General features: G+C 38.2%; 1 protein-coding gene and 1 long non-coding RNA gene across 2 annotated transcripts in view; both read left to right on the top strand.

Annotated features, from left to right (window-relative positions):
• Positions 1 to 16363, top strand: part of PGGT1B (protein geranylgeranyltransferase type I subunit beta) — a 39984-nt gene extending 23621 nt beyond the window's left edge. Inside the window, 6 exon segments of the mRNA XM_062600176.1 lie at positions 650 to 782; positions 7479 to 7524; positions 10176 to 10360; positions 10649 to 10757; positions 15432 to 15563; positions 15566 to 16363. Of these exon segments, the coding sequence (XP_062456160.1) occupies positions 650 to 782; positions 7479 to 7524; positions 10176 to 10360; positions 10649 to 10757; positions 15432 to 15563; positions 15566 to 15612 (652 nt within the window). The 3' untranslated portion in view covers positions 15613 to 16363.
• A 2320-nt stretch (positions 16364 to 18683) lies between these two features.
• On the top strand, positions 18684 to 25129 carry LOC134153739 (uncharacterized). The gene is made up of 4 exons (XR_009961212.1): positions 18684 to 18949; positions 21111 to 21224; positions 23258 to 23435; positions 24923 to 25129. It is a non-coding gene; the product is annotated as an uncharacterized LOC134153739 (long non-coding RNA).
• Positions 25130 to 26637: the final 1508 nt, after the last annotated feature.

The following is a 26637-nucleotide window of genomic DNA, read 5'->3' on the forward strand; positions in this document are numbered from 1 at the left end:
ATGAAGGCTTGCCAGGAAGCAAATCATAACATCACTCTTCTTCGTAAAAGTCTCTTAAAGAAGATGGGATTTGTGTCTAACCTAGGTATGACAATTTTAAACTGTTGTCAGAGTTTGGAAACAGTTTAACTGTTAGAAACCAAAAACTGAGTTGCAGCTAATTTTCCTTTTTTAAATTAGAGATGATAATAACAACAGTTACATTTATATACATATATGGGAATCTGATCCTGAAGTGAGTCAGAAAAGCAATGTGAGTTATGAAGATTTCTAGACCAGCAAAGAATTCTGCTAAAAATATTAGATGGTTGTAATGGTAACTCATGCATCAGTGTGTAAGAGGTGAAAGAATACATAATCAACATCTTTGGATAAATAAAGACCAGGGTCATGACACTGCCAAAAATAAGGTTATCCAAACCCCTAAATGTTAATAGTTCTATTAGTTTTGCTTGGCTTGGTTAGAATCACGTGTTCAGAAAAGAAAATCTGTTGCAGTTTTGGGTTACATTCGTAGTGTCGTTTCTCTGAATAGTGTAAGTAGAATAACTTAGTTCGAAAGGAAAAATAATGCAATTCCTAAAATGTTCCTCACATTTTCTAATGTAACAGACTATACGATGTATAATGAGAGAAACCTTTCTTTCAGTTTCTGTGCTGTGCTGGAAGGAAGTGAGAATGATATGAGATTTGTGTACTGTGCTTCCTGCATCTGCTACATGCTTGATAACTGGTCAGGCATGGATATGAAAAAAGCAATAGACTACATTAGAAGAAGTATGGTGAGTTATTCTCAAAGAGTTATTTATTAACACATTTGAAACGTAATTGCTTTATTTCTTCACTATGACTATAAATCCATCCAAATTGAAATATTATAATATTTTATTTGTTACCTATTCCTATTTTAGTGAGTTGAATATGAAAAAGTACATTCCTTTTTTCTGCAATGTGCATACTAGCAACAATTGTAATATATTCACTGTAAATTAAATCTTTTTTCTTTAAAACTCAATTTAAAATTGAAAGCATTACAAGGACTTCAGGCCTTAATGTTTAAATAATTTTTTAAAAAGCATAAATAAAACATTGCATTAATAAATCCTCAAATTTCAATTAGCTCTAGTGTTGCTTTTCAAATGACATACAGAATCAAAGGAAAAATTAATTATTGAGATCAGTTCAAACTTAATAAGTGTTCCAGTCAGGCACTTTGTTAATTATTTATTAGATATTTCCAATAAAGCAAAATATTAGTACATGTAATTTTTTCTGTGTGCATGTTGCCTTCATTTTTGGATGGAGCAAAATGATTTTTAGTTATTTTTCACTTCTGTTTGGGTAGTAGGCATAAAGAGAGCACATACTTAACCTGGACGTATTTATTCATGTGATAAGAGGTTACAGATTCGGAGAAGGTGAAGAATTGGTGTTAGACTACAAATAATGTCAGACATGGTCTGTATCGATTCTGAAAAAACTTAAAGGACACAAGGTGAAAGTATCAACATGAAATGTTCAAAGACATTTGGCAATGAAGAATATATGCAAATGCTAAGATTCATTGATTCACTATTTGCGGTTATTTCATCCAAGTTACTTTAAGTTAGTTGAAATACAAAAATGATACATTACTTATTAAAAAGTATATCCCACATACTTTTGGTATTTTAGTTAATGAATAAATGTGCTTTTAAAATACTAATTCTGTTAATTAAATGAATTTCATTTTCAAAGATTAATATAAATGATTAGTAGAGTAAGTTGAGAAACAAGTAATCTCCTGCTGCAGTTATGATTTAGATCAGCAAGGAAAAAAAATGATTTAAATTAATCAGGCCTTGTCTGAATTGTTTTTTTTTTTTTTTTTACACTTAGTTTTTAGGGGGTATAGTTAGATTTTAAAGCATTTGTTAATGTGCATCACAAGAAGCTTCTGGCAGACCACCCATACTTGTTAGGGATGTGATTTTCTTCAAATGCTCTTTTTTTTTATGAGGTCAATCACTCTGATTCATACACTGTCCATTGGTGATACTAGCCTGCGTATTGGAGTCAAGGGTATGAACAAAATTTTTATACTGTCACACCTTGGTTTTAATGCCTGGGCTATTTCGTTTAATGCTAGTTCATATATTTGTACTCTGCCCTTTGGTACAGGCGCACTCTCAGTCTTAAGTTACTGTAGGATGTGGTCTGTTTATATGTTGTGTGGTTTTAAACAATATTCAGTGTTTAGAATGCCCTACGCATGCAATGTTGAGCTAAGCAGTATTTGCATAGTCTAGGAATATAACTAACCTTCATGGACTAAGCTAAAACATGGCAGTCTTTCTCCTATCCTGCAAGACGCAACACAGTTGAAAAGAAAATACGTAGTAAGGGAACAAGTTAATATGATTTCCCTTAATATAGTGGCATTTACAGTACAGACATTAAAGAAGAGTGCACCAAGTGAAAAGTAGCCAAATGCTTGGTTTTTAAGAGCAATTTGACAGGATACCTCATCAAAAGCTTTAAAAACAAAACCAAACCTGAACTGCTGTAGAGCAAGAACAATTGTCCTTTTATGGACACAGCTATTCAGTTTACTGGAGAGGGCAACTAGTGTAGTTTGCTAATTATTTTGGGTTATTTATGACGGTTAAGTCAGTTGTCAAACACACACAGCCCAGTAATCTGTTCATGTTCAACCAGCTCCCTTAATTCTTTTTTCCTCCGTTTTCCCATGCTTGTTCTTCCCCAATCTGCTTCCCAATCTGCTTTCCCAATCTGTCCTTTCCTTAACCGTCACATAATAAGTTTTGCACACCCTTGTGTTCTGCTTAAAACACCCTGTAAGAAGGTTTATACAGTCCTGAAATTCTCTTCCCCTCCATCCCTGAAGGAGTCCTGGAGCCCCGTAGGCAGTAACCCCCGTTAGCTAGCATGGGTTTCAAGGGAGGGAGTTTCCCGGCTGACTCCTTGGTGGGTGTCGTGCCAGGGACCATGCTTTAACCCGTCTCCTTTGATGGTCTGAGGGAGCGGCTGCGTCAGGGTGCTCCCTTTGCACTGGTTAGCTCCGGAGGGTTCCTCCTGCAGTGTTGCTCCTCTGATGTTCGCTGGGCCTTTGTTTACCAAGATTAGCCTTTAGTCAGATAGCTTAACAGAGACCCGAAAGGCAAATCAAATTTAAAGAAGAACAGAGAGCAAAACCAAAGAATAAAACCTTCACTATCATGTTCTGTGAGTCACATCAATGATGTGTTTGCATTTTGTGCACCTGAGTGCAGTTTGAGTCCTAAAGGGTACAATAAAAGCTAGGACACATGCAAAGAAAGTTGAGTTGAACGGTCAGAAGTATGAAAGGGCTGGTGTAAAAGGAGTGTTTAATATACCAGGACTCTTCATTCTGGAAATGAGATGATTAAGTGGAGTGTGACAGGGTTCTCCAAAGAAGTAAGTGGCACCAAAAAGATTAAGTGAGCAAGGAGCAGCTGTTTCTTTCTGAGACAAAAACTGGAAAGCATCATATGAGGGCACTGATAGAGCAGGCAAATAGACATTTTCTGAAAGTTTGGAGCTTTTAAATTGCACTTCGAAATGAAAATTTGAAATTTAATTTTGAGTTTAGAGATCTACTGTCCACTGTGAACCTGAAAAGAATTTATCGTTTGTTTATGGAGCCTCAGAACCTGCAATTTCCAACTGTTGTGTTCGTAATAGGAAAATTGACCCCCTCCTTTTTTCTTTTTTTTAATAATAAAAATCGAAGCCTAAACAGAAAAGGCCTCCTGAGAAGACCCAGATTAATGCTTCAGTTAACTGATGAAGTAAAATTGTGGTCTGGGCATGGTCTAAGTACAGAGACACCAGCTTATCATTAAGGCTAGGTCTGCTTCTGGCTAGCTGAGAGAGGAACCCAAAGAATTTTGTTAGGCAGCGAGCCACAGGCAGCAGACTCCTTAGGATGAGCTAATGTGTAGCAAGGAATGTCATATTTCTATCCAGGTTTACTGTAAATTAGGGAGTAGATCACCTATACACTGCATTTAGTAGGACTCGTGCTTTTTAAAAGCGTTGGTTTACTATGAATGCACTGCAGAGCTGGCATGCACATGTGCAGTGGCTTTATCTGGGTTTTCTGGCTGTGCAGCTGCTTCGTGGCAGCAACTTGGACTTCCACATGCTAACTGGGTTGGAAGGCATCTGGCACTTTTGGGCAAATACGCGCAATCTTTGAATACCATCTGGTCAAAATCACTGACTTGAAGATGTGTACAAGGAAGTCTCAGGTGTATGGTAGCCCTCTGTGAAAATTGTTTTGCTGTGGCTGTCATTCTTTCCTCTGGTTTGTCTCTCTTCCCCCCAGTGACCTCCTTCAAATTGCATTCCAGTTCAGTTATCTATTGTGAGCCAAGTACTGCCGTGTATTTCTTAAACAAATGTAATACACGTAATGGTTCGGTATAATGAAGTGGGGGATGCATGAATGTTAGCCTGAGCGCTTAAGATTTTGTAGACAGTGCTGAAAATAACCTAAAATACAAGTATTTTAAATTTCAAAATAAAATTTATTTGCGCTTATTTCGTTTGTTTTTGCTTGTGTGATTATACAGTGAATATTGTTATAGATTTTCTTGCAAATGCTTATTCCTGTTGTGCTACAATGTTGCCTTGTTTTGATACATCCATTAATTATAAAACAGATCACATTGTTCAGTAGTAAGCTGCTGTCACATAAAGGTGTGATTTTGTTTCACCATCTTATGTCATCATTTACAAATAGATGAAACTCACTTATGTACCTCTGTACAAGTCATAGTTCACAAACTTTTTTCAGCTATGCAGATCAATGTACATGTGAAGTGCAAATGACTTGAATGGAGAGTAACATGACTGGTTAGTCACTAATTTTCATAGTATGCTTCTGAATTTTTAGCTTATTCTTTGTAAATTATTCTCCTTAATGCTGTGTCAGAATTCTAACAGATAATGTTGCTAAAAGTGAAATAGTGAAGGTTTTTGTATAGTTAGGCACATAAAGAACAGTGGGAGATTGGAACATGCAATAGTTATGTTGCCTTACTATTATGTATTAACTATATTAAAAAGGATTTTGTATCTTCATACAGAACAGAATGATGGCTTTCTATTATCCAGTGACTAAAAAGTATTTAACAATAGTGGTTAATTTTCTGGTCTGTGGAATTGTCAAATTCTGATACACAATTTTTATGGGCATAAGCCTTGGTCTAATTTGGTTTTCATGTTCAGAAATCAGATATATCACTAATTCAAATATAACAGACACTAAAATGCTGAAATTTGGAGTGACTTCAGCAAACGCAGACTCCAAATGCTATTTTTTGCCAACATATCTTGGTTTACCTCAAATTTGGTTTTCGATGGAGATGTTGCAATAATTTTTAATTAAGGCATCTGTTTTTTCTAGTATTGTACAGAGCCTTCTGCAAATATGAGTATATGAATGTGATGATAATGAAGCTGGTTGTGAAACTATCAGAGTGAGGGTTTGGAGTGTGGAGTGAAGATTGTGTCCCACTGGATCTACGCATTTCCTGAGGATAGTATTTAATTATGCAGCTTTCGTGTTGCAGTTACCTAGAGCTTCTTTTGCATGGACTTTACTGTGCCTTTTGAAAAAGGACAAAGAAGCAAAACTATATCCCTAGTTCTTTAATGCACACACATCCCCAAAGAGCAGCTGCTGCCTGTGAATAAATAGGCACCAGTCAGCGAAAGGTCAGCTATTGTCTATTAAAATTTCAAGCTAATTGTAAATCCCAGTATGGAAAACTGTCTGGGATGGACACTTAACAGCTTTTCTCCATAACTAATTACTTTTGCTGCACAAAAAGCAAACCACCACGTCCTCTTACAAATACTGTTTGTATCATTAATTAGCTTTGTTTATCAGCTTGCCCTTGCTTAGCAGTTAATGGCCTGAGGAGTGTGGCAGCACATTTGAATTGTGTTCTCGAAATGCACTGCCAGGAGTTAAAAGGAACTTTACGCTGTGTGTTTGAGCATTCAGGTGTTCCTGGTGATTACTTAAAACTGACTGTTTTCAAACTTTAGAAGATCAAGCTGCTGCTTAAAGTTGGTTCAGATGCACAAACCTTTTAAGTACTTCAGCTTGTAGCAAGACCTCAAGAGGTGAGGGATAGAGCTTGAATATGCTTAGCCACTGTCAGCTTCTCTTTCCTCTTTTTCCCCAATATCCCTTAAAAAACAAAAAACAAAAAAACAAACAAAAAGAAAAACACTACAGTATCATCCTTGTGTCGTTGCTGAAGACATGCTAGCTCTAGTAACCATCCTTTAGTTAGAATATGGATCTGTCAAGGTGTCCTGTATCTGTTAGTGACTATTAAATACTTTAAAAAAACATGAGATGTTCATAGTCAATAGTTGATTAAAGATAAAAAAAAAAAAAAAAAAAAAAAAAAAAAAACTTTTCTGACTGTCTAATCAGAACACGAAGCAGTCTGTAATTGAACTGTAATGTAGGAGTGGTATGATCTATGTAATTTAATGTTGGAAGTTAAACATAAAACATGGAATTTTTTTTTTCCTACTAAACAGTTTGATGTATGTCCGGTAATAATGAATTCTATTGATTATTATGCATTCTGTGAACACTTGTAAATTAAACAGTTTCCATTTTATAAATAATTTACTCTGCTCTCTTGTTTCTTACCATGCAAAATAATTTAATGAATTTGTAGAGAAGAGAGATTGTTATTCCTACATTTACAATATCACCTGCTCTTAGATTGCTTAGAACCTGCACTGTAATATTTTGGATGGTTTCTTTGTGAGAATGAAGCTGCTTCTTTAGCTTTCGCTTAACAGAGCAATTTTTCCAGCATTTTGAAAGTAACTTTTAACAGTAGTATTTTATAAGGCAGTTTAAGTTAATTGTAAATAGTATGCTTTAGTATACTGCTGCTTCTGGCTTTTTTTCTCCCTACCACTCTTCAGTTGGTCTTTATCCATGCTAAAGCATTTCTTGTGCTTTGGCATTATTCAAACAGTAGTACCTTACATTAATTAGCTTTTGAATTAGAGACAGATTTCATTTATATACTTCAGTTTTGTTTGGAAATATATATCCATTTTTTCCTTTCAGAAAGGAAAATTCCATTTTTGTTTTAATGGTTACCTGCATTGCATACTTTCCCTTTGGCAAATGTTTACCCAGCTCCTGACTTTTAACATGCGTTACAGCTAAAATGAACTCTGTATTCTTTAATTAAAGAAAAAAGTCTTTAAAGAAACTGCCCATCTTGAAACAATGCTGACTTGCTAACCAGTCATTTTGTGCCAAGAGCTTTTTGAAGTTCAGCAGGTTCAGAACTGAACTAATGTGGTGGTATGGTCTGATGATAATTTTGCTAATAAAGTGAGAAATTGTGATGTCTATAGAAGTGATTTAGCTCTGAAGTAACTGGTTTGTGATTTTTTTTCTTCAGTCATATGATAATGGCCTGGCACAAGGAGCTGGACTAGAATCTCATGGTAAGAATGTTTTAAGATGTTGTACACCCATTTTTAAGGCTGGAATTAAGTGATAACTGCTATAAGAAGTGCAGGATATGTCATGTTTTTCCTTATTTTCTGACTTTAAGTGGTATGAAGAGGAGCAAATCCAAAACATGCCTTGGAATGTGGTCTGTCGTCTTCCTTTAGTTCCAGCTTAGTATCAGACTAGATGGGCCCTTTAGAATAATACATCAGGTCCATTATTCATACTTCATGGATGTTTTGCTGAAAGGTGTTGGCTGTCGTCTTCATCTCTTGCCGACAGAGTCGCCTATTTGTGCATGTACCATTGCAGTGGTGTGGATTTATCTGCAAGAGATCTTGTGTAATGCACTTGATGATTTCCAGTTTTAGCAGCTATCAGTAAAACCTAGAAACATTTCCTCTGTTAGATTACAGCATCCATTTAGGTCTCAATTCTTGAAGCTGCAGTAAATCTTTGCAAACAGGTGGAAACCATGAAGATAAGAATTCCCAAGAGACTGATTTTTAAGCAAGTATTTTTTTTTCTCTTCAATGAAGTAATTGGCCTTTTCCTAACTGAGAAACTATTGACTCTTATATGACTGATATTAAATCTATTCATTGGCTGCTAGCTTTTTCATTAGTATTGAACTTTTATATTATTCCATATATATATTTTTCCTGCTGTATGGGCAAAGTTGAAAAACATAAATTATTCTCTTACATATTTTAAAATGTAGTTAACTAAGTTTCTCTAGAGTGCTAGAGGTTATAAATATTGTTGCTTCGGTATTCTTCCTGCCTTTTGTCACCAGAATGAAAAGTAATCTTAAAGTATGCGGTGACTTCTAGTGCCTGAATAGGCTAACAGTGGATCTTGGGCCCCAACTCTTAAACTTGTTCTTTCCTGGACTGTAATTATGTAGTTACAGGTAATAGAATGAGCTTTGTTGGGTTTTAAAAAGTGATAGCAATGATACACAGATTACATGAGTTCTATAGGGTTAGATTTAGCTCAGTTGATTAGAGCGTGGTGCTAATAGTGCCAAGGTCGTGGGTTCCATCCCTGTATGGGTCACTCGTTTGAGGGTTGGACTAGATGATCTCCAGGGGTCCCTTCCAACCTTACCAATTCTATGATTCTATGATTCTCTTCTAATTCCAAAATTCACCTTGTGGTTTACTTGATAACAATAGCAAAAAAATCCTTAGAAGTGTAATTTATGTGTTTGTTACAGCTATAAGAATCTCACTTTTTTTTTTTTTTGGTAGCATTGACCGTGTCTTAGTTTTTTCTGTCCTGGTTTCTGCTCATCAGACACCTACTAAAACACTGAATAGCAGTTGTCTTTACAGAAAAGTCATTCCTGGGAAATAGGTAGCAGTTATATTCATGGTAACGTTGCACATGAGAAGAAGGGAGAGTTAACCACCATTTTAGAGCATGGTGCTAATAATGCCAAGGTTGTGGGTTCGATCCCCATAGAGGCCACATGCTTGGGGTTGGACCAGATGATCTCCAGAGGTCCCTTCCAACCTTACCAGTTCTATGAGTCTATGATTTTTTCTTTTTTTTTTTTTGGAAGAGGACTTCAGATTAAGAAACTTAATGCACATGCTATTGTAGGAGCTAAAGAAGGATATGCAGCTGCCAAGATGTAATTAGTGGACCAAGTGTTAAAGTGTCTGAGGTACACCTTTACTTTCGGAATCTGTAGTCCAGATCCAATGTCCGAATTGGATCAATTCAAAGCTCTGAGTTTCCGTCAAAGAGAATTACTGGTATCTACTTCCTGTAAGCTACTCCTAGCCTTTATTTCTGCAATATCTTTAATGCATTGGAGGGGTCACTGAACCAACTGGAAGACAAAATTTACTTGTTAAAATAAAAATTGTTTAGCTGTAGCCATTGATCTGTCCTGTTACACAACAACAATAATTTTCCTAAAAGCTGTATTGGAACATGATATGGGAGAAAAAAATGGTTGGAATGAGAATGTCCCATCAACCAAAATCAGAGTGATTTTCACTAATTGAAGTTAGTAATGGGAAGAAAACTAAAATCTGTGTAGACTAGTGTGATAGTCTGAAGAAAGTGGGAGTAGGCAGGATTTTCCGTATAAATTTCCTTCTTTAACCTTATGACCTGTGGTGTTACATGGGGAAAAGTATATCACATTTTTAACTAAAAGCTTGTCTGTATATTTTTCCTTCTCTGGGGCCTGTGTCTGAGACTGCCTTTGGCATCTCTGTTTCAGTCTGAGTGCTGACTTCCCATTAGTTTTCCTGGGTGAGTTGCATATGAAGAAATATCTTCTCTTGCATTACCATTACTCATCCCTAAACTGCTGTGTAATGTAAATGAGGCAGTCCTGAGAAACCTTCCGGCTTTAAGAAAATGAATTCAGGCTTCTTTGTGCAAGAGGTTTGGGGTTTTGGTTCTTTTTTTTTCTTTTTTTTTTCCCCCCTCCCTTTGGTATATATGTGAGCTAAAAGTGTTTTACTTGTTTGGGTTTTATGCTTAAAATTAACACTTTTGTACTCCTTTAGAAATCTGTTCATTTAATCATTATTACCCTAGTTAAATTCTGATTGGGATCACATAAGCTGCAATGAAAATCTGGCTATCTTTAAACTTTGCATAAACAACCGTTTCCTCATAGGTGGCTCTACATTTTGTGGTATTGCATCACTATGTTTGATGGGTAAATTGGAGGAAGTTTTTTCGGAAAAAGAACTGAACAGAATAAGAAGGTGGTGTATAATGAGACAGCAGAATGGCTACCATGGACGACCCAACAAACCTGTAGACACTTGCTATTCCTTTTGGGTGGGAGCAACTTTGAAGGTAATGTACAGAAAAGCCATAGGATGTGACTTATTTTGACTTGTTTTGTTTTTTTAACCATCTTATCTGTTCTTTTTCTGGCGCAGTTACGTATTTGGTGAAGATACATGAATATGCTTAGATGACTATAAATGTCTCATCTGTAAAAATGCAGGATGAGGAAGTTCAGCAAATTACCGGAAGTTTACCAGTGTCCCACTTATATACATGAATGTGTAGTATATTTTTAGTATGAAATAAACATATTAAACTTTAGTATATTATTGTAACACTTTACCTTCTTTTCAGCTCTTGAACATATTCCAATATACAAATTTTGAGAAAAACCGAAATTACATCCTGTCAACTCAAGATCGCCTTGTTGGTGGATTCGCCAAGTGGCCAGATAGCCATCCAGGTGAATGTACTTCTTAAATTATGAGTGTATTCTAAGCTAGAAATGTATTCCAGCAGCCAAACATCTGAGAGGTTTAAAAGAGATTTTTTTTTCCCCCAGGCACCTTCAAGTAAGCTGTTTAGACTAAGAATATCACTGTCTACTAAGAGCTGGATGAGCTTTTCCATATGTTTTTAACCATTTTAATTAACATACTGTGCAGTGAGTATCTGTAAATGTTCTGAAACACTTTACTCAGACACTCTATTTCCTTAACAAAGGAATCCTTTGAACATATTCAGAAGTCACTGATGTACTTTAAAAAAAAAAAAAGGCCAGCTCAGAATTTAGATAGTTGCATGTTATCTTTTACAGATTGTAGTTACACATAGAAATTATACATAACATATCTGAAAGTTGTATTAATTATTGGTGGTTGCGTTTTGGAAGTGGATACTGTTAATTTGAAAAGATGCTAGAGTTCAAAGAAGATAAAGTAAAAATATAAAAACAAACCTTGTGCCAATAGTTTTGCTCAGTAGCATTTTGTACAGAAAAGATAAACAGTCTGTAAACTCATCAAACGATAAAAATATAGTCATAATAAAGGAGGAGACGGCTCAGATTCTGCGCAGAGATATTTCAGCCTGGCATTTCCTTTTGAAGCAAGTTGAGTTTAGAATTCCCTTCTGGAAAAAATACAGAATTTGTCGGAGTGGACCCTCACTCATAATACGGTGTTTGTGATATGCTTTTCTCCAAACGTCCACTCCTATCCACTCTGAAAAACTAATACTTAAAAATCAGCTTAGAATTCCTGAAAACTAGCTATATTTGCTGTATATTATGTAGACTAGTCTGTATCACTGAGAGGAAATATTTGTGTTTATATTGATGAAATGTTTACTTAGATTAGGAAGAAAAGCAGTCTAAAACCCTGGTCATGTGAAGAGTTCTTTAACTTGTCTTTTAACACAGTTGTGATCGTTTGAGGTAAGATTTGAGCAAGGCAAGACTACTATTTGCTTTGCTACAAAGCTATTTGCTTTGAATTGTATAGTGTTCCTGTCTAAATGCTACTGTTTCCTACAAAGCAAGCTTCTACTGTCTCTTAAGCTTTCTTTTGAGAGTAGTTAAAGTAGCTTATATTTTTGAACTTGAATGTCGTGTCTGGCCACAGAAATAGAACAGGCAGATTGAACTAGAGCACTAAGGACTTACTAGATTATTGTTCTATAAATGTACAGAAGTTTTGCTGGTATGCCAAATTCTTCCTAGCCCTGACAGTTTATAGAATACATATCTTCACATATCTTCACAGATCACATATCTACTGGGAAAAACTTAATTTGGTGTTTCTTTTGGTACTGCTGAATTTCATAGGATTTTTACAAAAAAAAAAAAAAAAAACAGTTTGTATTTTTGTGGTAGGTGAGGGGTTTTTGCAGCGTTCTTTTCTCAGGCAGATGGTGACATAAGTCTGTGTTCACAATTTCAAGAAAAACAGTAAAAAAAGTGAATGCAATTCTAATCTGAAGACAGACTGTAAGTGCAGCATCATAGAAATTGTTTTTATGGATCTGCCATTTCAATATCATGTATGCACAGCTGAGCTGTCTACAAAATTAGTCTAGCATCTGAAAGCCAAGCTGTCGTCTTGAACATTGTATGTCTACCACAATAAAGATTTCACACTTTACTAACATGAAGTGTCTGTGCAGCTCCATTGTTTTCAAAAGCCTGCTGATGGTTAAGTGTACATAGTCCTCTTGACTTCAGCGTATATGCAGAACGTGAAGGTAATGAGACTCTTATGGGTCATCCTGTAAATGAGCTAATAGTTCTGTTGAGGTTGAGTAGTGATAGAAAGGAGTCATTCTTCTTGAAGCAGTTAGCTTTTGTAAAGCAGAGGATAGTGGCCTCTGTTCTTGTTGCAAAACTCAGATGTGACAGTGTGTGCCAGGGAAAGTTTGCAAAGTAAGAATATACCATTTTTTTGTAGCTGCTTTCTAGAGTAGATTCAGAATTTGAACTTCTGTAGCTTTTATTTTGTTCCAAAGAAACTCTTTACATTTGCATCCTCAACCCATCTTTGCTATGAAATACTTTGTTTATGAAAAAAACTAGGAAAAATTGTGGAAACCAGAAAATTACTTATGGTAATCTAAATATTACACAGACTACCAAAGTTGCAAATAACTTTTCACAACTGATGATTCAGGGAAATACTATTTTGTAGTCCTGATGTTCCCATGCTATCAGACATTAATACACTGTTGGTTCTGGAGGCCAATAGCATTATTTTAAACTGTTTTTTGATTTAGTATAGTGTTTGGACTAGTGTGCGTGTTGAGCAGTGAGCTTAGAAAATTGTTCCTTGCCTTTGAAAATCAATCTGAAAAGTCAAGCGTCTCTTAAATGCTAATAATTCCCTAAAATTATGAGCAAGGATAGAAACTCCACAGCCTCTCTGGGCAACCTGTTCCAATGTTCAGCAACTTTCACAGTAGTGTTTTCTTGTGTCTTCTTTTGGGCCTTTCATATTATGCATTTTTTAATCTGACAAAACTTTTCAGTATCCCTGCTGAGCAGGGAGGTTGGACTTGATGATCTCCTGAGGTCCCTTCGAACCTTACTGATTCTATGATTCTATGATCATCGTAGTAGTCTTACTACTGTTTCATAAAGGGGGCAGGGACACCATCTCATTAGGTAAATTTCTACTTCAAAACAGAGCACAGCACCTACTTAATTTGTTTTGTTCTTCATTTGCAAGTCACTGATATACTCATCTAACAATGTCAATATGCGGTAGATAAAAAGGAACTTTTTAAATTTCCAGATCTTTAATCTTGAACTCTTAGATTTGCCATCTTATGTTAATGTGACTTACTACAAATATTAAAACCCCAAGTATTAGGGTTTTAAAGAACTGTTTTTTTGTTAGAATACATACTGAAGTCATTCATTTTTTTTCTAAACTTGAACATAAATCACAATGAGATTTAAATGAACTTTTTTAAAACTACTAAATGTGCTGCTGTGCACTCAGCAGATCATGACACAGCTCTGATGCATCTCACTCAATACCTTTAAAATGATATGCAGTGTAAGAGAATTGGAAATGTGAATTGCAAATGATGCAAAAGAAAATAAAAGATTTAACATGTTAAAACAAGAGAGTGAGAGGATGAAAATGAGTGTGCGCAATTACTAAAACACTCTGAAGTGAGATTTGCTCTAGTCAGAGTATAAATGCACTTTGCATTTGTACTTTTAAGAGAGCTACTCAATAGTTGCAAGGTTCATGCTGTCTTGTTTTTGTGTGTTGCTCATGAAACAAAACGTTTGGACTCATGCTTTTCAGCCTTGGAAAGCCTTGTGTCTCTTATAGCTTGAAACAGAAGCGTACACAGGCTGCATAGGTAAGTTTGATTAGAACCTGGATGCATATTAAGTTGGTATGAATTTACACAGCTGTAGGACTTCATGATAATTAGGTTTGTTTATGGGTTTTAGTGAATATCATTGCAGTTTTCCATAGGGATTAATATACTGTATTTTCTGAAGTTGAGCTCTCTTTGCCTGACATACTGCCTGTATGTTCGTTAGGAACTGCATCTGGTGAGCATGCTTTTGTCTGCATGTTAGTGCTGATAAGCAAAAGTCTTCTTTCAGGAAGGATATTTGGCTAGAGACTCTAGTCAGATATACCCTCTTGTAATAATATTTTAGTCAGATGTAAAATTAGTGATGTTATCAAAAGTTCACCAAGTGTTGAGAATGTGTAAGAGATGCAGTAAGGTCACATCTTTCCATTTTTAGGCTGTGATTTCATGGGCAGGTAACCCAGTCTAGTGGCTTGCTGTTGCAGAGGAGGCAGGATCCCTCCTTGTCCTACCAGCTTTCCCAAGTGCAGCTGCATAGTCCTTTGCCTTTTCACACTTGCTTTAGTGTGTATATATATATATAGAACCCATCTGCAAACAATTCTAATTCACTAAAATATTGGAAAGATATCAAACTTTTCATGCTTGGGTGGGTTTTCTTCCATTGAATTGCTTTGGGTTACAGAGTGTGTTCAGCAAGCTCTAGCGCTGGTATGAGATAGACAGCTGGAGCAGTGGGGATGGGGGAAGGAGAGTGTTTCTTTTTGGTGGCAGTGGTCTGTTACAGCTGATTAATCCACCTCATGAATTTGTATCCCTAGCGGGAAGAAGAGAAGTTAGGGAAAGAAATGATTTCTTTCAAGCTTCTAACCTTGCTGTTTGGCAACTACTGGTGCTAATGTTGGTGTTCCAGTAGTCAGCTATCCACCTGACCTTTCATCTGCAAAAAAATCCTTCGAGTTTGAAAAAACAAGATACTTCTGCTGCAGGAAATGTGTTTCCAGGTCCTCAAATTCTTTTGCTATTTGGCCTGAGCACTCAGCTGAAATTATGTAGTGGACAAGAATTTTTGTAAAATAAAACAGACTCTTATCTTAGAGATTGCAGACTGTCATTTCGTAGAATCATAGAATGCTGGAGGGCTTGGGCAGAAATTGTTTTCTTGCCTCAGATCCTACATTTAAATGTAGCACTTCTTTGTTTTCCTTGATTGTAATTATTTAGGGATCTTGGAATCCAGAAACAGTTGGCTGTTACAGCCTGACAGAGATGTAATTTTCTTTTTCCTTTTCTGTCCCACTTTCAGATGCGTTACATGCCTACTTTGGGATCTGTGGCTTGTCGTTAATGGGAGAAACTGGTATTTGCAAAGTTCATCCTGCCCTGAATGTAAGCACAAGAACCTCAGAGCGCCTTCACCATCTCCATCAGATCTGGAAAACAAGGACTCTAAACAGTGTTCAGATGACACACATGTCTTTACATGACTGATTTAGACTTGAATTTAGTTCTGGTAGCATAACTGTAGCCCAAGGTTAAAAGCCATGTATAACCAATGTGCTCTTTTAAGTGCTGGAGTCATACAATCAGATCTGTGTTGCTGGCATCACTTTGATAGGGAATTGCCTTCAGCCAGTTATTCTGCATTGGGGGAAAAGGAAATAATGTGGTTATGTAGAAGTTCGTCATCGCAGACTGTAAATGGCTCTTCAAATGGCTTTACTTCTGAGAAATCCCTTGAGGCAATTAAACATCATTTTTATTTTATTTTTTTAAATTTCTGCATACAGTGTCAAAATATATAATGGGAAAGTATTTTCAAAATCTGTTTACATATCATACAGTATAGCACAGGATGTTGGGGTTCTTTATGACCTTAATGTTTGACACATTTTTGGGTAGAGAATCTCCCATACTTAGTCTCAGTTAAAAATTGCCTTTTGTTGTCTACTTCCAAATCCCATAAACTTTGTTGAAAAAAAAATAAAACTATTTTATTCAATATACTGTACTGTTAAAGTTCTGTGGCCTTACTAAATGAATTGCCTAATTCTAATTATTAGCTTCTACATCAGTGCAGTGGATCATTAGCCAGACAGTGATCGGAAATAGTCTCTTCATGGGTTATTAATGAGAGGGTAGAGTATTAGTGTATGGCATTGAGATACTCAGCACAAGCTTCTGAAAGAGTAGGAGTATAGTAAGAGTATAGACAACTTGAGTTTTCTAGGGTAAGTGTATAGCATAGAGGCGACAAGAGCAAGGGGGAGGTCCTGGCTGAAGAAGCATTAGAGAATGAAACAAAAAGGAATCAAGTATGGAGATGGCTTTTGTTCTTCCCATCCTGAGGAAATGACCTGAAATGTATGTGCAGATAGAAAGGGATGGTAGAATTGCCTGAAAGAGGTCCTGTCAAGCTGTAGGTTGCACCCTGAACATCTGGGCGCTATGGCAGTTCTTTTGGGAGTCCACACTTGGAGGAGCTCAACAGGACATCTGTCAGCAATAGTGGAGGTGGCTTCCCTGAATATGAGACAGCCAGGCCATGGATACAATGTCTGTCTAGTTGAGAAACAATCAAAGAAACAGCTTGGGGAAAAATGGCTCAAAATAGCACAGTGGCAAGATGATATGCTTGTCCTTGACATGGAAAGTTGACCCATGATAAAGTGGGGCATAGTTTTGGAACATGGTGGAGTTACAGTGAAGATAAGATGCAAGTGGAGCTATCTTTCCCTACGCACAACCGCTCCCTTGCTGGAGAAGCTTTTACTGGGCTTTTAGCATTTAGTAGATGTCCCCAGCTGGAGGAGGTAGCCATGAATTTCAGAAGAACTGTGTTCTGCTAAAAGCAAGCTGCTCAAGGGCGCTGCTGGAAAACAGCCAAATAATAGATGCTTTCTTACCTGCCTTCCCGAGGAGTGATATATTTCATTATCTTAAGACAAGTATGTGGTTAGTTGCAAATCCAAAACTATAGCTCCACTGTTTCACCATCTGGGAGCAGAATCTCATCTGTAAGCAATACCAGGTTAGAGGAGCAGAAGCAATAGGACAGCACTGAAAAGTCACACTCTGCAAAAAATGAGTTCATCTCTTATGGCAAATAATTTAACAGTATTTTGCTTAGAAAAGCAGCTAATAATTTTTGCGTTGTTTTCTTTATCTGTAAACTATGTTGGCTTGTTAAAGATCTTCCATTTCACATCCCTCAACTCCCATTTCTACTCCAACTTTTTCTTCTCAGCTAATAACAGCATTTTTTCAGGCTGAATGTTGACAGCAACTTAACCTTTTCTAAAGGTTGCAGGAGGCATATTTGTTTCCAGTTAACTCCTATAGTTTGTTCTGAAGTCAGCAAACTGATTATACCTTCACCCCTCATTGAGAATCTAATTACTTTGATAGATATGAAATCTTTAATCTTTTTTAAGTTGACTAGAATCTCTCTTTGTGCTGATAACCAACTCTACACATATGAGCTAGTGAATATGACTATTGACTGTTCCCGTGCAGCAGCCATTTAGATTCTGACCTGCTCTGTGGTTAATGCTGGACTGCATTGCTTCTTCCATTTTGGGGGTTAGGTCTTCTAACTAGCAAAATGATTGCTAAACTAAATAAACTAAATCAACTAAAATTGATGGATTAAAAAATTCACAGATAAAAAGAGGAGTCTAGAAGCTAAAATAACTTTTAAAACTATAATATTCAAAGCCAGCTAAAACTTAAATGTGATCTGTAAAGTTTAAATGTAGCTGCAAAAAACAAACCATGATATTATTGTTCCCCGTGATAATTTTGTGTTAACCGTAGCTTTACCTGACAGAGCTTGAGTTCTCAGTAAGTAATTAACAAATGAAATAGCTTTACTCTGTATTTGAGGATATAAAATGTCTTGGCTATGAAGGCTTGCAGTATGCAGAACAGCCACTACTGCAGCTTTTTGGTGTTTCAGTAGTAGTGTCATACAACAGCCCTGCTCCCTAATTCTTCCTCCTTGTTAAGATGCATTTATAAAATTAATACCTTATTTAATCTTCAGCAGCACTTTAAAATTGCTGATGTTGGCTCCAGCTGACAAATGTGTGCCAGCTGCGTGCCCCATCTTATCTGAAAGGCTTACAAACCATGGCTCTCATTCAGCTTCCTGTTGCAGAAAAGCAGCTTTGAACTGTCGTCTTTAGACTAAGGAAGTTAAATGCATACCCTCAATAGGATGTGAGGATTGAGCTTCCAAACATCATCATTAAGGCTTTTACAGCAGCTTTAATTTCTGGATTTGTTCATAGCTACTGGCAGATGTGATTACACAATTTTGGAAGGCTGTTGCTAAATGTATTTGTATATGGACTCTTCATCTTGAGAAATTTTGTTCTTTGATGGGACAATTATCAGCTATGATTGAGCAAGCTAACAAGTAAATTAGATGTTGAAGAAACATCTAAATATTATGAATGTTGAAACACGTAATAAAGGTCTGCCTTGCTTCATGTACTAATTCCCTGTAACAAATTAAAAGACAGCTTAAGAGGAATAGAAGAAGCTATGCCAAATAAGCTGTTCTCAATGCCAGCCAGTATCAAAAATGAGTTATCCCGTAGAAACTGTAGTGTTCCTAGAAAAATACATTTTGTCTTTGCAGCGAGTCCTTAGCCGTTCTGTTTGGGATTACTTTGTGTGGAAGAGAAGAAGCAAGGATTTCTGAAGTCAAAGTGCTTCTGTGGGGAGCTCATCTCCTCGCACTTCGGAGGAACTGCTGTTGGTGCCCTTGCTGAGGTAAAATACACGCTGTCGGGATGTGAGAAGGAGGGAGACGCTCAGGTAAGTAGATGTTATTGCTGCAACTAAAATACAAAGTATCTCTGAAATTCATCACTTGAATGAGAATCTTGGTCTATTTAGGTTGATGTTAGATCCTGTGGTTGTTAAGAAAATTTCTTGCTTTGCTGTTGCAAGTCGGTGCCGTCTGATCAGTTCTGAATTCAGACAAGCATTGGATGACTCAGAAGAGGGTGCCCTATCTCTGTACTAAATAATTTTAAATATACATAAATATACAGAGCATATTCTCAGGGCATAGAAAGTGAAGACCTCCTAGCCGATGGTAGCAAAATCCCATACTACTGCTTTGCTTTTGAGACATTGGTAAAAAGCCTTATTTGATAACTACAGTGTAAAAACATCCTTTAAAATGTATATGTAAGTACAGACTCTGTACTTGCAGACAGGGCTGTTCAAAAATGGTAATTGCCTCTTGGGAATGAACAGGATCCTGAGGAATGAACAAGTTCTGTCTCAAATAAAAAGGGGAAACTCACTAAGGAAAAGAAAATCTGTGTGGAGACAATTTGCAACTTCTCTTTTTGAGAATTTCAAAATATGCATGGGAGGGAAAATGTCTGTGGTAAGGAAAGAGCTTTCAATTTGCCAAATATGATTGTTTATGTTAAATTCACAAATAAAAGGAGGAAGAGATGCATATGGAAGTGTGTGTTTGGCAGTTTTAGTCGTGTACATGCGTGAAGGTGGCCTTCACGTTAACCTGTAACAGTGATGATAAGCAAACTCTTACACGAGGACCTGAGGCTTCCCTGTGCCTTGGTTAAAACCGCATTGTGTTCTAGCAGTCCTGAGTTGAAACACTCCTGTGAGATAGCCAGGAGGCCTTAAGGAAGCTGTTTTTGCAAGAGCCATCAGCGGATTTTCATCCAGATCTTCCTCCCTGTATCCACTTTGCTACATGCACTAGAGAGGCTACCCCTTATCCTGGGGGAGGAGGAACCCACCTTGTCATTTTATGGAGAATCCACTAAAAGACAATTTGACATGAAATTTCGGAATAGAAGTAAATGCAGAGCATTTTGTTCTTCTTCACCAGTCCTAAGTGCTTGTGGAGATAACAGTGGTGCTTATGCTGCCTAGAAAGCTAAAAAATGCTAGAATCCTATTGAAATTGCATAATTTAAAATTTTTTCCAAGCACAGTGCTATATTTATCTGGTGTGATACTCTCCAAGGAACTTTCATTTGACAACTTTCTTTAAATTATAACCATCTCTTAAAAAAAAGCCTATTTTCTAAAATTACGTTTTAAGCTTGGACCCAACCTTTGTATTGCTAGTTGTACCATTAAAATATCCTTAAATTTCAAACTCATTGTGGAGTGTATCTATATAGACCTTCTGCCCAGGGAGGCTGTGGAGTTTTCAGTGGTGGCATTCTTTCCATCAGGTTAGACTAACAACTCGGAAATGACACAAGGACAGCTTATCCAGCCTTGGGGTGGTTTGGTGGCTCACTGATCTCTTAAGGACCCTGCTGGCCTATTTTCTACAGCTCCGTAATCCTACCTCAACATCAGTTTTTGAGTGGGTGTTTTGTTCTGCCTCAGCCTCTAAATACTTTATATTGAGGTCTGTTTTCACTGGCTGAACTGTTTAACATCGGCCTGAACTGCAAGGCATGTAGATGGGAACTGGGAGTTGCTTCTATAAATAAAACTTAAGAGCAAATCAGAAGTGCAAACTTCTGTTTGCACTCCTGTCTGTATTTTTGTATTGTGCAGATCAGTTGTCCCTAGGCTGTGCGGGCTGCCCAGCATCCTTCTGAAATAGCCTCTCAAATATGCTGCTCTCTGGTGAGGCCAAGGAGAGGGTTCTGCTGGAGCTGTGTCTGGATGAGGCTTTCCAATGCAGTCATAGGGCTTTTCTAGATATGTATTGACATATTTGCGTGTATGTGTGTGCGTGTGTATATGTATGTATATATGTATTTTATTTATATACATACATATATGTATGTATATATATATGTGTGTCTATATATATATAAAAAATTCTATATATAACTCTGTTTATGGCCAGAAAGAATGCATGCTCTCAGTTGCTTTCCAGTTGCTATGGATAAGTTCCTCAGCAGCTCATAGAAACTGCTGCAACCACCAAACTTCCCTGATGACTCTGTGCCTTAACTTTTGTTTTCAGTGTAAATAAATTCCAGCTTCAAATGCCTGCCTTCTGCGAATTCAGGAGCTACTGGTGACAGCAAACGCTGTGATGGTAGACATCTAAAGAAAAGGTGTAAATCTTACTAATGAGGTGAGCTTCTCTGGCCATAGGCCATGTGATGTCCCTTCCCTTTGCTGCCACGGGCTTCTCACAGTTATTATTAACCCCAATTATGAGGGAGCCACAGTGGCATATGTTGCATCCTGTTTGCCTGAGATGGACACCCTTCCCCAGCAAGGGGTATTCAGGGATGAGGGGATCAGCAGCCAGCAGTGGGAAAGACACCTCTTCCCATCCCTGTAAGCCCTGCTGGCATGCTCTGGGGCTCGGTGGCCCAGGAGCACAGTGTCCATGCAGGCACCAGAGCCCACGGCATGCTTGCAGGGGCCTGTGTGTCACGGGAGCTGAGCTTTTAGACATTTCTGCTCATGTTCCTGGGTGACTATTACAGGCTTTCTTTCACCTCTCATGACTTCAAGTCATGGGTAGGTTTCAGGATTCCCTACACAAAGCAAAGGAAAGCAGTTTGCTTTTGGCTGTGGCAGAAGCCGGAACAAGCACACAGGCTGGCATTTGAGATGCCTGTAGTGTATGGTCTCCAGGGAGGGCTGTTTTTTGAGCCAAAGACTCTGCAAGCTATGAAGAGCAACAGTTCCCACGAGCTCCATTCTAAAAAGGGAAACTAAATTCTGCAGCAGCTGTTGATCTGATAGCCAGTCTGGACGGGGTGTCCCTCTCGTCCCCTTCCGGTTAGCCAGCCTCCTCCAGCTACCCATGGGCTAGCTTTGCCATCAGAACAAGCTGAGCTTTGTGCTGCTTTTCAGGCTAGCCAGATTTGCAGCAAACAGGAAGGTAAAGAAAGGGTGATTTTTCTCCTTTCAAAAATGTTCTTATGTCAGTGACTGGTGAGGGTCTGTACACTACAAGCACTCGCAGAGGGAGATTCAGGCACTTCAGAGGTGCTTTGTCTAGGAGCAAAGAGCCCACTAAGAGGCTGAGACAGCTCTAGGCTAGACACTTCTGCCAATTTACTGACGTCAGGAGCCGATTATTCCTGATGACAATTTAATCATGATAAAACATAAATAAAAACAAATGAGACCAAAATGTCCTTTTTGCAAACATTTCACTCACACCAACTCTATCTGAAAAGAGTAGGTAAAGGGTAGGAAGACAGGAGGGAAAAAAAGAAAAAGGTATAAATAACACTCTATTTCTAGCTAGCAGAAGAAGGGTGTGTCTTGACTTTAACCAGTTTGAAATCCCTGTTTGGTAGGTGGTTCAGGAAGGACTCTGGAAGGAGCTACCCTTGGCAGAGCAACATGCATTTGACTTTCCTGTCCTTCACAGATGGGCAAAGCGAGCATGACTCCGTGAAGTTCGTGAGTTATAGCTGAATCAAAGGGAAATCCATTCCGCTCAGTTAGGCTGCTGCATCAAGGCTTTTGCAAGCACGCCAGGGAGAATTGCTGAAGTTGTCAAGAGACATGTAGAAGTCAAAGGAATAAAATGAAAGTTTCATTGAAAACTAGGGAGATTTCTGATTAATGAAGCCTAGAAACTACAGAGTGATGTTTGAAGTGCTTGTCTGCTAGTGTTAGGGCCAAGAGTGCTGTCATCAGAAGCTGTACTTCTGCCTTTTGTCTGATCAATAATTATCTTTCTGCGGTTGCCAGGCCCCTGTAGCAAGGTGTGTCCAACCTCACTCTGCACTGTGGCATGTGCGGGACAAGGATGATGTCCCAAAGGGTCGCTGAGTGCTCGTGGGACTGTTCTCTTGCAGTATACCCAACAGCTGGCTGTGTGTGTTGTGGTGCCCTCCTTGTGCATTGAGGCACATGTAGGGGAACCAGCCATGCTTTGGTCAATTTGGCTCCAAACAGACCTCTCTCCCTCCTGCCCTGGCGGGCCTCAGCATCCATCCCATGCTGGGGCCTGGAGGATTGTCACAGGCCCTTTTGGTTCCTCGTGGTGCAAACAGCTAGCAGGTGAACTGCTGCATTTTGCCCTTGGCTTTTTGCTAATCCTACCAGGAACAACGTGCTTTGCTGTGACTTTAGATGACATTCCATGAGTGATGTTTTTGGCCTTTTGTTCAGTACTATACATCCCTTTATATACAGGTGCTGAATTTGTTTATCCCAGTAGGCCTCTGAGGGGTCATCTGCACCTTTGTCAGCCCTCAGAGGGGGGACAGAGAGTCCCCCTGGGCTGAGGGTTGCCTGCCCAACTTGCTGTACCGCTGCTCTGCTGACCGTGTTACAGTGCTACGGGATGCTTCTCCAACAGGGTGACGTTTGTGTAAGTACTCATCCCAGCTGGATATTAGTTTTAAAACTGGTTTGTAGGATCTGGTCAGGGGAACTGCAGTGGAAGACACGCAGGTAAACAGCAGTGCTAATTTTGGTGTGCACAGCAGGGAAGGATGGTAGTTGTCTGACTAGTGCAAGTATAATAGGGTCTACACAGACATTGTGTTGTGCAAATTCAATCCCCAGTGAATTTAATCTGCTTTCAATGGGGATTAAAGACTGTATTAACTGGCTGGTAAATACATACAAAGAATTTAATTGAACAAACACAGGACATACCATTTTGAAAAATGAAAGTTAACTCAAACCTAGTCCTGGTGTGGTTGAGCTTAAAGACAAATGTAGGAGCCCAGCTGCTCCCTTTAAACCTCAAACACATAAATTAAGCAAACTTTGTAGAGAGATGTAATACTCTTTAAAGGCCAGCTGAGCCTGAAAAGCTTTAAGGCCTATCCATTCTTCTTCAGAGCCTTCACTGTCTCTTCTGTTACTTGAACACATAAATCACTAAAATATGTATCACTGCAGTTGCGTGCAGATCTCAGTCGCATTCATCTTTCCCTAATTTCCACTTGTCTGATTTCTTTGTTGTATAAATTCTTTCAAGTAAATTAATAGAATATCTGCCATATTTTACTCAATTAATATTTCTTAAAACTCTAGAAACATTAAATTCTCTTTACATTGTCAACTATGATGAACTGTATTCATAGCAAAAAATGGCCACTATGTTACATATTCATGGTAGGCATCATTACATACTTTGACTGATTCCTTATAAATATATAACAACATACTCAATATATTAAATATTAATAGTAGTCTCTCCTAATTAACCCATATTTCTTAAACGAACTTGCTCCCAGAGGCATGTGTCATATGAGACAGTCTAAGAGGAAATCATACAGAAAGATATGTTTCTATATAGGACAGATGTAGTTTTCACTCTTGTGTGTTGGTGCCTTATTAGGTAGTGCTTGGAGATGTTTATGGTACTTGGATGGAGGTGTGTCGGTGGAGAAAGGCAAAAAGCCTCGAGGTAGATACCTCTGGTGTTAGAGGTCTGAACGCAAGACACAGTTGCCCTTTGTGAACAAAGTCAAACAAAATGTCGGTAGATTTGAAATTCCCCCTTTTATTTTACCACGTGTCTTTAGACACTAAGGAAGACCAGAGACGCAGAGGATCTGTTCTGATGGAGCACTGATGATGTAAAATCAAATTCTCCAACACAAAGTGAGGGTGTGAGCAGACCGCTGCCTTACAGAGGGAGATCCGGGGATTCCAGGGACTCGCAAACTAAGCCTGAACCCAAAGCGGAGTTTGTTAACAGGAGCGGCAGAGAGAAGGGGCAGGAGATAGGTGCCCTGCCCTGGATATCTGTGGGTGGAGCAGATGCAGAAAGAGGCAGCTCCCTGTCTGCACGCTGACTGTGCACTGAGACTCCAGCTCATCATCTTCCTTCTTCCTCCCCAGGACACCATGGATGGAAATGGAAAAAATATAACATCCTGCTGTCATGCCTCAAAGAACAACTGGGAATGGGTTTTGTTGCAGGCAGGTTTGAAATTTAGTTTCGTCACATCACATTTATGCTGCTTGTAAAGGCTTTCTAGTCATCGGAAGGACGCATCTGTTTCATGGCTGAACGTTTTTCAGCCGGTGACAGTTCTCATCAATAGCAATCCCTATGGTAGGAAGCTGTTTACATGAAATTCATAAACTATTTACACCAACTCTCTTTAATAATGCTTGAATTGGATCTAGACCTGAATGCTGCTATGAGAATAGATGCAGATCGCAATTCTTATCAGACACGTGTGCTTGGATATGCATAAAGGTTTTTCCATGATTTCAAATGTTTGTTCAAATGTACAATTTAGTACAGAGGTAGGTCATACTGGCATAGTTTTCCACTACCTATTATTATAGGGTAATCTTTCTTGCCATCTCTCTTGCTGCGGCATTGATACTGTCAATAACATTTGAGTCCTGTGAGGTGGAAGTACATCTATACAGATCCATTTTCCTATGAACACTGTAAAATGGAAGCCCCCCCCTCTCCTCAGTACTCAGTTAACTTTACTGGCCCTTTTTATATTGCCACTTGTAATGGTTTTCAAACATCTTTAAGTAGATTTCCTCATGTAATGATGGCCAACAATTTTAAGCATGGTGTACATATGTATGGTGGAGAAGCCCCCTGGGCAAGATGCTAGACTGGTATAAAAGGTATGTGCTTGAGTGAATTCAGTCTATAAAATGGAAACAAGAAAATATCTTAGACTCCTAGGAGAGTAGAAGGAAAATAGCATCAGGCTTCATTACTCAGATTTATTTCAGAAGCAGAGACCAAGCTAGAGAAGGAGATCGAGTAGCAAATCTAGAGCTGTCGGTGAAGAATCAACATATTTCACAGGTCAGGAAATACAAATTTTATTTACAATTGAATTTCTGTATCAATGTGCCAGGACAGAGCACTGTGTCACACGACACTTCAGGATTACAATACTGGGCTGGATTTTCCGCTGGAATACATTTGTACAAATCAGTTTAGATCATCGAATAATCTGACCCGAGATATTTGTTGTTTGGAGAACTGCTTCAAGACTAAGTGACATAAAACAAACTGAATCATTCTACTATTTAATTTTGATATAATTTTTTTGAGACTGATAATTTGATGCCAATCAAAATTTTGAATGCAGTTTGAGGCAGGTTTCATAGAAAAGAACTGACCTCAGAGATGAAACAAAGGGAGAAAAATCATGAAAAGCAAATATATTTTGGCTATTTATGTGGAACAGGTGAGGAGTTCTTGGCTATTTCTGTTACACCTTGCAGAGGTTTTGTAAAACACAGCGAATGGTTACCAAGAGGGGTGAAAGTTCCTCGGCCACCATCCAAGACGAAGCGTTTCCATCTGTCTGCAGCCTTCCAAAGGCACATTCCACTGTCATTCTGCAGCTACTTGAGATAAAGCCTGGCACAGACTTTCTCCCGTCCAAGGGAAGGTAAACTGGATCCTCCAGAACAACTACAGGAATCGATAGCTCTTGCTGAGAGTAGTCCTGAATTCCTAACTGTTTTGGATCTATGGAGACAGCCTGTGTTAATGTTACCAAAGTGCCCATGAGGCTCTGTCAAGTCTTGCAGTATTCTGCAAAAATACTCTTTTCTGCAGGGCTCAT

This window comes from Rhea pennata, chromosome Z (assembly GCF_028389875.1).
Source record: "Rhea pennata isolate bPtePen1 chromosome Z, bPtePen1.pri, whole genome shotgun sequence".
Classification (NCBI taxonomy): Eukaryota; Metazoa; Chordata; class Aves; order Rheiformes; family Rheidae; genus Rhea; species Rhea pennata.